This window comes from Scyliorhinus torazame, chromosome 5, assembly GCF_047496885.1.
Source record: "Scyliorhinus torazame isolate Kashiwa2021f chromosome 5, sScyTor2.1, whole genome shotgun sequence".
In the NCBI taxonomy this organism is placed as follows: domain Eukaryota; kingdom Metazoa; phylum Chordata; class Chondrichthyes; order Carcharhiniformes; family Scyliorhinidae; genus Scyliorhinus; species Scyliorhinus torazame.
In genome coordinates this window covers 266898561-266916610 of record NC_092711.1, presented here as the reverse complement: position 1 = coordinate 266916610, position 18050 = coordinate 266898561, and the positions used below count along the sequence as shown (strand labels likewise).

The following is an 18050-nucleotide window of genomic DNA, read 5'->3' as shown; positions in this document are numbered from 1 at the left end:
TTGCAATCAAGCCCGTGCATTATAGGTTTGCAGGATTTATGCTTCCCAGTTAGTTCGACCACTGCAACAATAAAGGACAGGTTGCAATGTTAATTACTTCCTGTGCCTACTTGTGCTGCAAGGGCCCTTCTTGTTGACTCCCTTATTTCCTCTTCCTTTTTTTTTTGCTGTTATAATTTTGATCCATGGATGCATTATGGTCGTATCTCTTTAAGTCGAGCAGAGGAAGTGAAAAACTGAAACGTTACAATGTAGTACTGTGCTAGCCTTCGTACAGCAGAATTCAGACGTGTTGGCACCCGAGAGATCGGTGGAACACAGTTCAATTGGTTGCCGGTGGCCAAAATATTGACCAAAGGCTGCATTCCTCCCGGTAAAAGACGGTGACTGGATCCTACACAGTTGAATGATTTTCAGCTAACTAAGGAATACACAGTCAGGTCCTGGAGATTCAGAGGAAAGGTGGGCTCTCTCTCTTGTTTTCTCCAGAAAAGCTGCATAGGTTTTGTGTTTTTGAAACCTGAATGAATCTACAATGAAAATCATTACAGACTGAAAGTTAAAACTTTGAACTGAAAGCCTAGGTTGAAGGAAGATGTGCTAAAGAATAACCACCTGAAACCATCACTTTATACTTTCATTAATATTTTTATGCCCCTCTGTGTTTGTTTGTCTGTCTTGTGTGAAGTGGGTAGAGGGTGGAGGTGAGTTAAGGGGGGGGGGGGGGGGGGTTGGGAATTAGATAATAGTTAACCTGTTGTATTGGCTGCATATTTTAGTTTTTGTTATTAATAAAATTAATTGTGTTTAACTTTACAACCTGGTGACTCTAGTTATTAGGCAGCCAAGGGCCAAAGACTTTGGGTGCTTTTCTGGGAATTATTTATTAACTTCAATTGTGTTGCGACTCTGGGTCAAGTGGGGCTGGAACTGACCGCGCACAAATGTACAGTGTACTGACTGAAAGGTACCAGGGCCAAAAATATAAACTGGACAACCGACCTTTATGAAATGCAACTTGAAAAGTGAAGTTAAAGCAAGGTAACTTTAATTTTCACCTGAACTGCATGTTGAATTTGCACTGCATGACAGAAAAGGGCTGGCAGTTAAATGCAGGGACTTGCACCATTTGGAACAAAGAGAAACCTGCAAAGAGTGATTAAAAAAATAATTGCAGCGGTTTGGAAGATTTATTTTAAAATGCAATCAAAAGCACTGTTCCTTTAAGTTAAAGAAAATCTGGGACATTAAAAAGGACAGAAAAAAAGCTGGTAAAAATAAATTTCTATTTGATAAAAAAGGCTCCTGATCAGAATACGAGCCCACCAGGCCTCCCGAAGCATGGGAAACGGAGAGTGAAAGTTCTATCTGGGTACAAAGAAAAGCAAACTCTCAAATCGCCTAGAAAAACAGCTTGTTGCTGTGCTTGAACCAGCAACTAAGAAGCTTTGAAACATTTTAAAACACAGCTATGTTACTGGTGAGCTGGCAGAACTTCAAAGGTGCAGGAAACTCAGCAGAGAAAGCCGACAGCTGCATGACAGCTTGAAGTAAGAAAAGCGGCTTTAGCTCTTTGCAACACATTCAAAATGCAACACGGCTACTGACAAAGAAGAGAAAATAAAAGGCTGTGTTACAACACCCTGGGTAAGTCTGTGGTTAAATCCAGCCGCACTCATCCCGGATTCCGGTCACAACACAAGTGAATTAACCAATGATTCTTATAAAAATTCCCAAAGTCTTTGGCCCTTGGTTGCCTGATAATTAGTCACCAGGTTTGTAAGTTTAAACACAATCATTGTTTATTTATAATGAAAACTATAATGAAATACTCAGCAAATACAGTTGGTTAACTATTAATAAATACACAACTCCTACTTTAACTGGCATCCCCACCCTCTCCACACACAAGGGCAGACAAGGGCTGAAAAAGGTGTTGGTGGGGGGGGGATAGAAAGTAAGTGAAAGAGATAGGATTCTTTGCTTCAGAGGATGGTTCTTTGCATTCTTTCTTCACAGTACCCTTGTAGATTAGTGTTTGTTTTGCAGCCTGTACACAACTTTCCTGGAGAGGCAGTGTCTCTGTTTCATCAAACTTTGCTTTTAGCTCTTGGATCGTCTTCTTGCCTTTGTAGTTTAGAAAAATGCAGTACTCACAGGCAGCAGGCTTTCTGGAGAAAGATAGTCGATTCACACCAGCTTTTCTGGAGAGAGTTAGCAGATTCTGATCTTTGTCTGCACAGCCTGTATTGGTTCTCCTGTGGATAGATTCACCCAGGCTCACTCGCAGTTCAGAAACACAGCCTTTTGCAGGAAAATGGAGCAGCACCTTTCCAGGGGCTGCCAGGAGTCAAACTGAAACCAAGCTGAAAACCTTGGGACTCTGAACCATCCCATGGAGATAAGATCCAATCGCCATCTGTTACCAGGCAGAGCACAACCTTTCAGGTCAATCCGTTGGCCATCAGCCAAACCAATCAAACCAAGTCTCAGCCCATCTCTTCTCACTGATGCCAGTCAGTCTACAACTCCGGTTTGAACCAGCACAGACTAATGTAGAGGTCCCTCCTGCTGCTGAAATCCCCTGCTTGAATTAAAGATACAGGCTACTTGCCTTAAATACACATATTTATTAATCATCCATAAATCAAAAATGTAACGGCAAAAATAAAAGAAAGGGGAAATAATACAGCTGAAAATGGCCACAGTTAATAGACCAACTGAACATTTCGATGAGAGCATTGAATCGTGGGGCTCCTACTTTGAACGTCTCAAGCTTTTTGTCTTTGCAAATGGAATTGAAAATTATAGAAAGGTGGTGACTTTCTAAAGTGTGATGGGACCTAAAACGTTTAGTTTTTAAAAAGCTTGGTGCAACCTGGCAAACCTGACACAAAATCATACAAAGATATTGTGAAAGTTCAGGATTTTCCTCTAAGCCACTTGTCATAGCAGTAAAATTTAGGTTTCACAAAACAAACCAAGAAGAGGGAGAACCAATTGCTCAGTACGTTGCAGTACTCAAACAGCTCACTGAACATTGTGAATTCAATGAAGTGCTGAATTATATCCTCCATAGAATATCATAGACAGGTTAGTCTGTGGTTTTAGTAGTGAATCAATCCAGCAACAACTCCTGACGGAGGCTAACCTCACCTTTCAGAAAGCCATAGAGTTTGCAGTCTCCACGGAGCTGGCCACAAAAGAGGTAGAGCACTGAATGCGTCAACGAGTGAATAATGTTACAGCTGATCATGCACACATGATAGCAAGCAGCCGAAAATGTTAACATTATAGAAAGCCTTGTCACCATACATCTGAATGTCAGTGCAGAGACCTTGAATGCTGTTAGTGGCAAAAAGGGACACATTGAACATGACTGTAAAAATCAAAAAAGACGCACTGAATCACAAAGGTCAACCAGAGAAAGACACTGGAACCTAGTGTAATAATTCTCCATGTCATAAAGCAGGAACACGACAAATGTGACACTGAGCTTGAAGGAGAAGGCCCTCTATATCTGGTCAGTGATAGGTAGTTCACAGGACTACTGGATAACACCTGCTGGAGGACAAACCAATACGTATGGAACTGGATACAGGAGCAGCAGTTTCTCTGGTCTCAGATGCAGTATATGAGGAAAATCTTAAACGTCTCCCCTTGATGCTTGCAAAAGTCGTTCTGAAAACATATATGGGGGGATTTTTAACCTATGATGGGCAGAATGGAAGTTAAAGTGCAACTAAATGGACAGATTGTTAAGTTACCACTATATGTGGTGAAAGGCAATGAACCAGCCTTAGCTGGACTGTCATGGCTGGAGAAGATCTGGTTGAACTAGGTGGAAGTACATAGCATTGCAGTGGAAGAAACAGGTCCGACAGCTGTTATGCAAAAACATGCTGTTGCTTTCAGAGAAGATTTGGAAGCGTGAAGAGAACTACCGTAAAATTGAATATCAAATCTGAATCAACCAAAAGTTCTGAAGATCACAACCGTGCCTTATGCCATACGACCCAAAAGTTGAACTTTACAGCGGGTAGCACAGTGGTTCGCACTGCTGCCTCACGGCCGAGGACCGGGGTTCGATCCCGGCCCCGGGTCACTGTCCTTCTAGAGTTTGCACATTCGCGCCGTGGGTCTCACCCCCACAACACAAAATTGCGCAGGGTACGTGGATTGGCCATGCTAAATTGCCCCTTAATTGGAAAAATCATAACTAAAGGTTAAAAAAGTTGAACCTTACCTGGAGCATCTGGTCAAACTAATCGTCTTGGTACCAATCCCCATAGTGAATGGGGAACACGCATCGTTCCAGTGCTCAAGAAAGATGGCTCAATATGCATCCAGGGGTATTTCAAGGTTACTGCTAACCCAGGGGCCGTGCTACAATATTCACTTCCCCAGCTTATCTAGCTGGTGAACAGAAATTCAGCAAAATAGACCCGGCTAAGCCTACTTACAAATGCATGCTGATGAGAAATCATAAGAATATTTTACCATCACAGCACACGAGGGACTGTATAGATATTGCAGTTTGCCTTTTTTGAACAATGCCTGCTCCAGCCATTTCAGAGGGCCATGGGCCAGATCCTGAGTGGCTTGCTAACATCTTGGTAATAGGCAAGAGTGATGAGGATCATTTCAAGAACTTGGATGCCACCCTACAAAAGTCAGAGGACTATGGCCTAATGGTTCGCAAAAACAAATATGAGATTTTCAGCCCTCTCTCGAATATCAGCATCACTGACACTGCTGGGCTCCACAAAGCACCTTCCAATGTCAAGGCTGTTGTAGATGCCCCAACTCCTCATAATATCAACCAGCTTCACTCACTGTTAGGCCTGCTGAATGGTGACGGGAGATTAATTTAGTTGGCAACCCTGCTGAAACTCCTGCAGGAGCTTGTGTACCAGAACAAAGCCTGGAAATAGACATAAGCTTGTAATGTTGCCTTCAAGAAGGCTAAATCAGCACTGAAAGATTCCAAGGTACTGACATCACTTTGACCCCTCTATACCTCTACATCTTGTATGTGATGCATCACCTGATGGTTTGGGGTCGTTGTGTAGCCATGTAAAATGGCCGACTCCCGATTAGAATGGCCAAACTCCGATTTAAAATGGCGAACGGAAGAGGCTGATGGGAAAATCAGCCAACAGGACTCAAACGGACAGCTGCAGGTAAAACAGTGTATTCGCCTCTGGAGAAGCCAGACCAAACCGATACCTGCAGCCATCAACATGACAACACCCCAGCCATCTGCATATTAAGCAGCAATCCCCGGGAACAATTGATACAAAATAGACACACAAAGCCGACCCAGACCTTTCGGCGCCAGCAGGAGCTGACACAAAGAGAAGTAAACGACCACCCCTCAATCAAGGAATCGCTCCAGTATTGGAGAATATCGAACCAAGTGATTGGGACCAAGTCCAATCGCTTGGAACCAGGTACAAGGTCCGCCCCGAGAGGCGGGAAGCCCCTGGGGACTAGAAGAGTAGGGGCCAAGTTCAAATCGACCCTTCTTCTCCGCTCCGTACCCTTCGAGACCCTTGCTGAAAGAGAATGCAAGTTCTACTCCAATGATCGCTACCAGATAGACACTCCTGACTATCAACCTGTACCAGCTTTTGAATCCCGCAGGCTTAGAACCCATTCGAAAGGACATTAGTTTCCCTGATCTGGTGGGCCATTTCCAAAGTTAAGTATTGGCCTGTTAGTGGTAGGTAGTAGTTTGGAAGTAGAATTAATGTACAAGTATTAATTGCTGTATATAATAAATGAGCGTTGATTTAACTCTTACTAAGCGGTGTGTTGGATTATTAATCATTACTCGGACTTGAACCACGTGGCGGTATCAGAAAGATACCTGGCGACTCAAGAGCAAAGGTGACAGAATTAGAGCAAATAAACTAAGGCTAAAACGAGCAACATTTGTCTCACACATAATGCACTCTGGTGTGGAGAGGCCCAAAGTGTTTACTTCACGGACCTTAAATATAGCAGAGAGCCAATATGCTCAAATCAAACACAAAGCATTAGGGAATTCAGAAGTCTCGCCAGTACTTGATTGGACGGAAATTCCCGATCCTGACTGATCATCGACCACTCACCTCAATATTTGGTGAGCACACAAGTATCCCCTCTTTAGCTTCAAGCAGGATGTTGGGCTTTATGGTGAATACCCACACACATGACATAAAATATCAAAAATCTACCTTGCATGGCAACACAGATCGTCTTTTGTGGCTTCCCCTGCCAGTTATCCATGGGAACACTGCTCAAAAAGACATCTTCTACTTTGCACACATGGAGAGCACACCCACCACTTCCAGCTAAATCATGACGGTCACTCTATTGGATCAAACATTGTCCAAAGTCATAGACCTTGTGATGCATGGCAAACTCTTCTCATTACATCCCAGTCTCACCTGAATCTCATCCTTACGTTTCCAGGAGGATGGAGATCAGTCACTTCAGGAGGTTTGCATTGGGACATGCGAGTTATTATTCCACCAACACTGAGGGAACCAGTGTTGAACCAACTGCATTCAGGACATTTTAGAATAGTTTCCTTGAAAGAGATTGCCAGGAGCTACATTGGTGGTCTGGCCTGGACTACACCAAGACATTGAAACTAAGGCAAGATCTTGTTCTTTATGTCAGAGTGTGAGAAACATGCCTCATTTGGCATCCCTCCATCCATGGGATTGGCCAGAAAACCCTTTTTTTGCTGGTCTATTTCAAGGATTAATGTTCATGATGATTGTGGATACTCATCCCAAACTGCCAGGAGACTCAGTGATGTCCTCTATAACTGCTGAGTACAATTCAAACTCTAGAAGAAACATTTAGTCATACTGGTTACCAGAACAAAATTGTGACAGACAATGGACCTCAATTTGTCTCGCAAGAGTTTGGAGAATATTTTGAGATGAAATGGAATTCATCACCTCAGCACTATTCTACCCATCCACCAATGGTTTAGCAGAGAGATTTAATCAAACCATGAAACATGCCTGAAGGTCGTCGCAACGATATTCCTCTCTGTTTGCAAGTGCCTGGACATATTTATGCTGACCTACCAAAACACGTCACACGCTATGATTAAAGCATCTCCAGCGTTCCAGCTAATGGGACAGTAACTGTGCATGTGCTTTGATCTGCTGAAACCAATAAAAACGCAACAAGTTGTGCATGATCAACAGCAGAGCCAAGTGGAGAGAAGGGCACAAAGATCAAAGCCAAGAATTTTCTGTTTAGTGCTAGACGTTCTAGCATGTAATTATGCTCCCAGAACCAAATGGGTTCCTGTTGCTCAGGTAGAACCCTTTTCATACACAGTCCAACGGCAAATTATTTCACCTAGCGGAGACACGATGATCAACTGCTGCCCAGTCAAGCGCCATCTAAGAATGCACCTCTTATGGAACAGCCTGATTTCACCACTTTGAGTGAGCTATCTCCAAGTCAAGGAACGCTGACTCTAGTCTCACCTCCTCAGTTTAGTTTGACTGAAGTTTAATTGGCATGAGGCACAATTTCAGATGTAGCTACAAGCCCTAAATTGTCACCAGTCTTCAATGAACATTACTCAATAAAAGCACAGGAAATCTGCTGTAATCCACACTGGGAGAGAAGAACTTCTGACCGTCTGAGTTATCGTTAAGGCAAATCCAGGATTTTTTATTTTGAGGCAATCTATCCTCTTTCCCTAATTCAGAAAACGTTTTGCTAAACCGACCTTTCCAATAATGGGGGAGGAAATGTATTGAATGTCTTGTTTGGCTTGCTGTACTTTACAATCCATTTTTTCTTGTTAGTTCGACTGCTGCAGCAATAAAGGACGACTGCAATGTTAATTATCTCCTATGCCTACTTGCGTACTGATTGACCTTGAAAGGTACCAGGACCAAAGCCATAACAAGGGGAGTCAGTGAATGAGTGTACTTGGATTTTCAGAAGGCTTGCAATAAAGTTCCGCAGATGTTGGTTGGCAAAATTAAAGTACATATGATAGATGACAATACACAAGTATGGTTAAAATTGGTTATAGGCAGAAAACATAGAACAGGAATAAACAAGTCATTCTCATATTGGTAGGCTGCTGACTGGCGAGGTATCACAAGGATAAGTCCTTCACCCCAGCTGTTCACCATGTCTCTCAATGATTTGGATATGGGGACCAAATGTAATATTTTGTGGATGACACAAAGCTAGGTGGGAATGTAAGTTGTGAGGAAGATGCAAAGTGGCTTCAAGAGAATTTGGACAGACTTAGTGAGTGAGCAGAATCATGCCAGATGGAATACAATCTAGAAAAACGTGAGGTTATCCCATTATGGTGGGAGAAACAGATGTGCAAAGTAGTTCTTAAGTATAGAGAGATTAGAAAGTGTAGATGCACAAAGGAATTTGGGTGTCCTCGTCAGTAAATCACTGAAAGCTAACGTGCAGGTACAGCAAGCAATTAGGAAGGCTCATGCTAAGTTAGCCTTTATCACAAGAGGTTTTGAGTACAGGACTAGCAAAGTCTTCTTTCAATTGTATACAATACTGTTTATACTGCAAACATACATACTACTTCTAAAAGGCATGAATCCACATACATGGAAGGCCATAGCAAAAACTGCTGTGAAACTTTCAGCATTAAACAATTCACTAATTCCATTTGCAGGTTCCATAGTCTTGAAGTGCAAGTACAATCAATCCTGCTGGGTGTCACAGATGTTCTACACGGTGGAGACTAAAGGCCCAGCAATCAGAGGTCTACCAGCATGCTGCAACCTCACATTAATAACAATCCTTGAGGCAGACCTCATATAGCAGATCAACCTCAGAAACTACTTCTATAACCTCGGTTCATGATCTAACACCAAAATATCCACTGTTCTTTCAACAGAATTGGCAGTTTCAAGAGAGCTGAAATATTACACTTGCCAGAGAATACAGGCTGTCAACTGATCCATCATGTAAGTGCAGCATCCACTTACAAGACAAATTAAAGGTTGAACTAGACAAAATGGAGAAAGGTGGAATCATTAAATGAGTACAAGAGCACACAGATTCAATTATGTCTGTTGTAAGGACAAATTCATTCCCATTCCAGCTCCTCTACAACCATGCAGTCTTATTGCATCAATGACTAGATCCCAAATGCAACCAGGAACAATATTCAAGAATGATAATCTCACAGATCATTGTGAGCAATCAAAGAAACTTCTAGGCAAGGGCATACCAGCAGGTTACTCTACACTCGAGAGATTCATAGATTCACCAGTCCTCTACACATTTATGCAATAGAACAAAACATGAACATGTATTGTAAATATTTATACTTTTTGGAAGGGGGGAGATGGAGGGGAAATATCTTTAAAAAGGAAAGATGTTGTAATATGTCCTTAAGAGATGGCAGCATCGGGGCAGCACGGTGGCACAGTGGTTAGCATTGCTGCCTCACGGCACCGAGGTCGCAGGTTCGATCCCGGCTCTGGGTCACTGTCCGTGTGCAGTTTGCACATTCTCCCAGTGTTTGCTTGGGTTTCGCCCCCGCAACCCAAAGATGTGCAGGGTAGGTGAATTGGCCACGCTAAATTGCCCCTTAATTGGAAAAATGAATTGGGTACACTAAATTGATTAAAAAGAGATGGCAGCATGTCACCACTAGAAGAGTATCATGTGATCCAGTCTCAGTTTTGCCTGTGAGAACAGATATTTTCAAGCTTTTGATCCATGTATATCTGTTCTCATGTACCTAGTAAAATAAATTAATCCACAACCTGTTTACCTAATTCCTTATGAGTGACTGGTGCCTCTATATTACTGTGAAAACATATCACCCTCCATCATGTTATGTGGCACAACCCGCTGTGCTGAATAGGATAGATTTAGAACAGATCTAGCAACAAAAACGGGGCAGCCACTAGGAGCTGAGAGTCATCAGAAGCAGCAGAACCGTATTCAAACACAATCCGTAACCTCATGGCCAGGCACAATCCCTCACCATCATTACTATCAAGACAGGAGATCAACCCTGGTTCAATGAAGAGTGCAGAAGGGCATTCCAGGAGCAACCTCCGGCATACTTAAAAACGTGATGCCAACCTGGTGAAACTACAACACAGGACTAATTGCATGCCAAACAGTAGAGGCAGCATGTGGCAGAGTAAAACAATCTCACAACCAATGGATCCGATCAAAGATCAGCAGTCCTGCCCCATTCTGAAGTGAATGGTGGTGGCCAACTAACTGTTATAGAATCGCAGAATTTACAGTGCAGAAGGTCAATCGGCCCATCGAGTCAGCACAGGTCCTTGGAAAGAGCACCCTACCTAAGGCCACACCTCCACCCTATCCCCGTAATCTAGTAACTCCACCTAACCTTTTTGGACAGCAAGGGCAATTTAGCATGGCCAATTCACATAACCTGCACATCTTTGGACTGTGGGAGGAAACCGGAGCACCCGGCGGAAACCCACGCTGACACAGGGAGAACTTGCAGACTCCCTGCGGCAGAGGAAGCTTCACCAATATCCCCCGCCTCAACGATGGGAGAGATCACCATGTCATTCCAAAATACAAAGGTGAAACATTTGCAGCCATCTTCAGCCAGAAATGGTGAGTGACTGTTCATCTCAGCTTTCTCCCGAAGTCCCCTGCATCATAGATACCAGTCTTCAGCCAACTCTTTTCACTCCACTTGATATCAAGAAATGGTTGAAAACTGGATACTAGACATTAGAGTAGTAGTACTAAAGACTTGTGCTGTGTGAGCGGTTGCGGTGATGCACTGCTAAGCCGCACGTTTCGGCAGCTCCCGTTCTAACGGACCTTTGGGCTCTTTTCGAGAGCCCCAACGGAATTTTTTTTAGACCAAGCACAGTGTGGGGTGACGAAGGGAGATCCCCCCCGTATGTGTATGGAAAGGACCACTGGTAGTGGCCAGATTGCGAAGGATCCTTTGGAGCAGCGGCAGAGAAGAGAAGGCGCCAGACGGCATGGGGCCCAGACCAGCAGGAATTCCTCCGACGATGTGTGGAGGAACTAAGGAAAGAGGTACTGGCGCCGATGTTATTGGCAATCGAGGGACTGAAGGAAACACAAAAGGTCCAGGCGATAGAGCTCCGTGGAGTGAAGGCAAAGGCAGCAGAGAATGAGGATGAGATACAGGGCCTGGTGGTAAAAACGGAGACGCATGAGGCGCTACACAAGAGGTGCATAGAAAGGCTGGAAGCCCTGGAGAACAGCTCGAGGAGGAGGAACCTACGGATTTTAGGTCTCCCCGAAGGAGCAGAGGGAGCTGATGTTGGGGCTTATGTGAGCACGATGCTCCATACGCTAATGGGAGCTGAGGCCCCAACGGGCCCCCTGGAGGTGGAAGGAGCGCACCGGGTCCTTGTGAGAAGACCAAAGGCGGGTGAAATACCAAGGGCGATAGTGGTGAGATTCCACCTCTTCATGGACAGAGAGGCGGTCCTGAGCTGGGCCAAGAAGGTACGGAGTAGCAAGTGGGAGAATGCGGTGATACGAGTGTATCAGGACTGGAGTGCGGAAGTGGCAAGAAGGAGGGCGAGCTTTAAACCAGGCCAAGGCGGTGCTTCACAGGAAGAAAATAAAATTTGGGATGCTGCAGCCGACGCAATTGTGGGTCACGCATCAGGGCAAGCACTACTACTTCGAAACGGCAGATGAGGCATGGACCTTTATTCAAGAAGAGAAACTGGGTTAGATCTGACAGTTTGATGTTGAGGGGGAAGCAACGAGGTGGTGGTACAGGAATGTAAAGTGGGGAAAGGGGAGGTTCAATATACAGCAATGTTGGATGGGGAATTTCTCTCCCCCTGAAAAGGGGATGGCGAGCGGCCCCCCAATCCGGCTAATCATGTGGAATGTGAGGCGCCTAAATGGGCCGATTAAGAGGGCCCGGGTATTCGCGCACTTAAAGAGACTGAAGGAGGACGTAGTCATGCTCCAGGAGACGCATCTGAAGGTGGTGGATCAGGTTAGATTAAGGAAAGGATGGGTGGGACAGGTATTCCACTCAGGGTTGGATGCGAAAAACAGGGGGATGGCGATACTGGTGGGGAAACGGGTATCGTTCGAGGCTAAGAACATAGTAGCGGATAACGGGGGCAGGTATGTGATGGTGAGTGGTAGATTGCAGGGAGAGGCGGTCGTGCTGGTGAATGTATATGCCCCGAATTGGGACAACGCGGGATTCATGAAGCGGATGCTGGGACGTATCCCGGACCTGGAGGTGGGAAGTTTGGTAATGGGGGGGGTGGGGGACTTCAACACTGTGCTGAATCCAGGGCTGGACCGGTCTAGATCCAGGACCGGGAGAAGGCCGGCAGCGGCCAAGGTGTTTAGGGGATTTATCGATCAAATGGGGGGAGTGGATCCGTGGAGATTTGCCAGGCCATTGGCTAAAGAGTTTTCCTTTTTCTCCCACGTCCACAAGGTTTATTCCCGAATAGACTTCTTTGTTAAGAGTAGGGCACTGATCTCAAAGGTGGCAGGAACGGAGTATTCGGCCATAGCCGTTTCAGACCACGCCCCGCATTGGGTGGATCTGGAACTACGAGAGGAGAGGGAGCAGCGCCCACTCTGGCGACTGGATGTGGGACTACTGGCGGATGAGGGGGTCTGTGGAAGGGTGCGGGGGTGTATTGAGAGGTGGAGGTCAATGACGATGGTGAGGTTCAGGTGGGGGTAGTATGGGAAGCACTGAAGGCGGTGGTTAGAGGAGAGCTGATCTCCATTAGAGCCCACAAGGAGAAACAAGAGGGCAAAGAAAGGGAGAGATTAGTGGGGGAGATTATGAGGGTGGACAAAAGATATGCGGAGGCCCCAGACGAAGGACTATATAGAGAAAGGCGAAGACTTCAGACGGAGTTTGACCTGCTGACCACAGGAAAGGCGGAGGCACACTGGAGGAAGGCACTGGGGATGCGATATGAGTATGGGGAAAAGGCGAGCCGGCTGCTGGCCCACCAACTTTGAAAGAGGATAGCGGCGAGGGAGATTGGGGGAGTTAGGGACGAAACGGGAACTATGGAGCAGAGAGCAGGGGAGGTAAATGAGGCGTTCAAGACCTTTTATGAAAGGCTATATAAGTCCCAACCCCCGGGGGGGAAAAGAGGGAATGCTACTTTTTCTGGACCAACTAAGGTTCCCGATGGTGGAGGAGCAGGAGGTGGCAGGTCTGGGGGCGCCAATCGAGGTGGACGAGGTGACTAAGGGACTGGGGAACATGCAGGCAGGGAAGGCCCCGGGACCAGACGGGTTTCCGGTGGAATTCTACAGGAAATATGTGGACCTGTTGGCCCCGCTGCTGGCGAGAACCTTTAACGAGGCCAGGGAAGGGGGGATACTACCCTCAACAATGTCGGAGGCGACGATATCATTAATTCTGAAGCGGGATAAAGACCCGCTGCAATGCGGGTCATACAGGCCTATCTCACTCCTAAATGTAGATGCCAAACTGCTGGCAAAAGTGCTGGCAACAAGGATAGAGGATTGCGTCCCGGGGTGGTGCATGAAGACCAGACAGGGTTTGTAAAGGGGAGACAACTGAATGTTAACGTTCAACGGCTGCTGGGGGTGATGACGACGCCCCCACCGGAGGGGGAGGCAGAGATAGTGGCAGCGATGGATGCGGAGAAGGCATTCGATAGGGTGGAGTGAGACTATTTGTGGGAGGTGCTGAGGAGGTTTAGGTTCGGAGAGGGGTTTGTTAGCTGGGTCAGACTCCTATATGGGGCCCCAGTGGCAAGTGTAGTCACAAACCGGCAAAGATCGGGGTATTTTCGGCTACACAGGGGAACAAAACAGGGGTATCCCCTGTCCCCGCTACTGTTCGCGTTGGCAATTAAACCACTGGCCATAGCGTTGAGGGACTCTAAGAAGTGGAGGGGGGTGGTTAGAGGGGGAGAGGAGCATCAAGTGTCGCTCTACGCTGGTGACTTACTGCTATACGTTGCGGACCCTGTAGAGGGGATGCCAGAGGTTATGCAGATACTGAGGGAGTTTGGAGATTTCTCGGGATACAGGCTAAATATGGGGAAGAGCGAGCTTTTTGTAATACACCCCGGGGACCAGGGAAGAGGAATTGACGCTCTGCCGTTCAGGAGAGTGGAAAGGAGCTTCTGATATCTGGGGATCCAGGTAGCCAGGAACTGGGGAACTCTACACAGACTTAATCTGACGCGACTGGTGGAGCAGATGGAGGAGGACTTCAAGAGGCGGGATATGTTGCCGCTCTCATTGGCGGGCAGAGTGCAGGTGGTAAAAATGATGGTCCTCCCGAGGTTTCTTTTCGTGTTTCAGTGTCTCCCCATTCTGATCACAAAGGCCTTTTTCAAAAAAAATAGACAGGAGCATTATGAGCTTTGTGTGGGCAGGGAAGACCCCGAGGGTAAAGAGGGGGTTCCTGCAGCGCAGTAGGGATAGAGGATGACTGGCGCTGCCGAGCCTGAACAACTACTACTGGGCCGCCAATGTGGCGATGGTTTGTAAGTGGATGAGGGAGGGAGAGGGGGCGGCGTGGAGGAGGCTGGAGATGGCGCCCTGTAAAGGAACGAGCCTAAAGACGCTGGTGACGGCGCTGCTGCCGTTCTCCCCGAAAAGGTATACCACAAACCCAGTGGTGGTGGCAACCTTGAGGATCTGGGGGCAGTGAAGGCGACACAGGGGGGTGACGGGTGCCTCGGTGTTTTCCCCGATTAGGAATAACCACAGGTTTGTCCCAGGAAGGATGGATGGGGGGTTCCAGAGTTGGCAACGAGTAGGAATTAGGAAACTGAGGGACCTGTTTATAGACGGGACGTTTGCAAGCCTGGGAGCGCTGGAGGAAAAATATGAGTTGCCCCCGGGGAATATCTTCAGATATATGCAAGTGAGGGCGTTCATGAGGCAACAGGTGAGGGAATTTCCGCTGCTCCCGACACAGGGGATCCAAGATAGAGTGATTTCCGGGGTATGGGTCGGGGAGGGCAAAGTGTCCGAAATATATCAGGAGATGAGAGACGAGGGGGAGGCGCTGATAGAGGAGCTGAAGGGAAAATGGGAAGAAGAGCTGGGGGAGGAGATTGAGGAGGGGCTATGGGCTGATGCCCTAAGCAGGGTAAATTCCTCGTCTTCGTGTGCCAGGCTTAGCCTGATTCAATTTAAGGTTCTACACCGAGCACATATGACGGGAGCAAGACTGAGCAGGTTCTTCGGAATGGAGGACAGGTGTGGGAGGTGCTCGGGAAGCCCGGCGAACCACACACACATGTTCTGGTTGTGTCCGGCATTGGATGAGTACTGGGGGGAGTGGCAAGGGTGATGTCAAAGGTGGTGAAGGTCCGGGTCAAGCCAGGCTAGGGGGTTAGCGATATTTGGGGTAGCGGAAGAGCCGGGAGTGCAGGAGGTGAAAGAGGCCGATATTCTGGCCTTTGCGTCCCTAGTAGCCCAGCGTAGGATTTTACTCGTGTGGAAGGAAGCAAAACCCCCCCCGGCGTGGAGGCCTGGATAAACGACATGGCAGGGTTCATAAAGCTGGAATGAATAAAATTTGCGCTAAGAGGATCGGCTCAGGGGTTCTCCAGGCGGTGGCAACCGTTCCTTGACTATCTCGCGGAACGTTAAGAGTAGATAGAGTGACAGCAGCAGCAGCCCGGGGCGGGGGGTGGGGAGAAGCACTATTTTTTGTTATCTTGTCAGTTCACTATATTATTTAAATAATGTTATTTACTAGTTATTGTATTATTTTTATGTTGATTTGTAAAAACGGAAAAATTATGTTTGAAAAATTTAATAAAATATATATATTTTTTTAAAAAAACTTGTGCTGTGGAACTAGTTGCATCCGTAATCCACCTTTTGCAGTACAACTACACTGGCATTGACCCGGCAATATTGAAAAAATGTCCAGCAAGGTCCTGTCCACAAAAGAGCAGAACAAATCCAACCTAGCCAACTACTGCCGCATTCTGTTACTCTCGATCATCAGCAAAATGATGGAAGGTGTTGTCGACAGCACAATCAAGCAGTACAGCATTTACATTGAAATTACAGCCTTGGTCCAAACATGGCTGAATTCCAGAGGTGACGTGAGAGCGACTGCCCTTGACATTAAGGCTGCAATTGACAAGAGTACGGCAGCAAGGAGCGCTAACAAAATTGAACCTGGGAATCAGGGGAAAAAACCTAGAGTCATACCAAGCACTAAGGCAGATGTTGTGGTTGCTGGAGGTCAATCAGCTCAGTTCCAAGACATAGCTGCTGGAGTTCCTCAGAGTAGTGCCCTAAGCCCAATCTTCTTCAGCTGCATGAAAGGGTGTGAGAGAGAGCGAGCATATGAGAGAGAGAAAGAGAGAGCGAGAGAATATGTCTATGTGACTGGGGGTTTTCAGTCACCCTCACTCCTACACATACTCACACCCACTCACGGAAGTGGATGTGGATGAGTGAATAAGTGAGCTGGACACATACCCTCTCACACTCTATTATAATAATAATAATATTTATTGTCACAAGTAGGCTTACAGTAACATTGCAATGAAGTTTACTGTGAAAAGCCCCTAATCGCCACATTCCGGCGCCTGTTTGGGGGGAGGATTCAGAATATGTCCGAATTACCAAACAGCAGTTCTTTCGGGACTTGTGGGAGGAAACCGGAGCACCCGGAGGAAACCCACGCAGACACTGTGAGAACGTGCAGACTCCGCACAGACAATTACCCAAGCTGGGAATCGAACCTGGGACCATGGCGCTGTGAAGCAACAGTGCTAACCACTGTGCTACCGTGCCACCCAGATGATCAACTTCATTAATTACCCATTTTTTAATTTATTGCTTTGACTTTTCTTTGCTCAACAAGTTTATTTTATTCATACCTCAATTTTTATTTCAAAAATTCATGTTCAATGTTGTGCTATACCTTATCTTGCCAAAACCTGCTCATCGGCACCTTGACTGAGAAGAAAATTGAAATGTGGCCCCTCACGTGAAAAGATTGAACAAGCCTGTTCAATGACATTATCATCACTAAATCCAGCACTAGCAACATAATGGGGGGTTGCCACCAACAAGAAGCTGAATTGGACCGACCATATAAATACTGTGGCTACAAGAGCAGATCAGAGATGGGGAATTCTACAGCAAATAATTAACCTCCTGACTCCCAAACGTCCGTCCACATGACACACGTCAGAAGTGTGATGGAATTCTCTCCACATTCCTGGATGCATTCAGCTCAGTACCAATGGACAAATCAGCCTGTTCGATTGCTACCCCATCCACCACCTTAAACATTCACTCCCTCCTCCGCTATCGTACAGTGGCAGCAGTGTGTACCATCTACAAGATGCAATGCAGCTCTGACACTTTCAAAATTCACAACCTCTACTACCTAGAAGGAGAAGGGCAGCAGATGCATGGGAACATCACCACCTGCAGGTTCCCTGACTTGGAACAATATCACAATTTCTTCACTGTAGCTGGATAAAAATCTACACCTACATTACATGGACTGCAGCAGTTCAAGGCGATGGTTCTTTGCCACCTTCTCATGGGTAATTACAAATTGTCAGCAATGTCCATATGTCATGAAAAAATGTATTAAAAGTTTGCAATTTAATGAGAAATCCTCTTTTTCTATCCATTTATAAAGCCTATTTTGTTTCATTTGGAAAAAGATAATGGCTACTTGGCACTAGCCCAATCAGAGGCAAGATAAAGAATACTTCATTTCAGACCTACCTGAAGCATGCAACTTAATCCAAACACAACTGGCCGATGCTGCGGACAAATGTAAAAATCCATGAATGGAGATTGAGGCTGGTTAGACCCATTGGTTGGTGGTGTTGGAGTTGGAGGCAAGGCATTTCCAGTGGGTGCAGCCATCACATGGGACTGATGTCCTCCTGTTACTGCATTGTTACCACTGTCCCCAAGCAACATGGAGAGACGTCGTGTACAGAAGTAAGCCAAGCGTCTCGACAGATATGCAGATTGCACAAACTCTCCAGAGTACTACACAGAGCAGAAAAACAGGAAAGGTA

At 46.2% G+C, this 18050-nt stretch overlaps 1 protein-coding gene and 1 long non-coding RNA gene across 2 annotated transcripts in view; one reads left to right on the top strand and one right to left on the bottom strand.

Moving 5' to 3' along the window:
* med12 (mediator complex subunit 12) overlaps window positions 1-18050 on the bottom strand; it is a 225697-nt gene that overhangs the window by 162204 nt on the left and 45443 nt on the right. Inside the window, exon 7 of the mRNA XM_072505518.1 lies at window positions 17749-18021. Within this exon, the coding sequence (XP_072361619.1) occupies window positions 17749-18021 (273 nt within the window). The remainder of the gene's footprint in view (window positions 1-17748; window positions 18022-18050) is intronic.
* LOC140421114 (uncharacterized) lies at window positions 942-17794 on the top strand. The gene is made up of 3 exons (XR_011946673.1): window positions 942-1041; window positions 8906-8975; window positions 17660-17794. It is a non-coding gene; the product is annotated as an uncharacterized lncRNA (long non-coding RNA).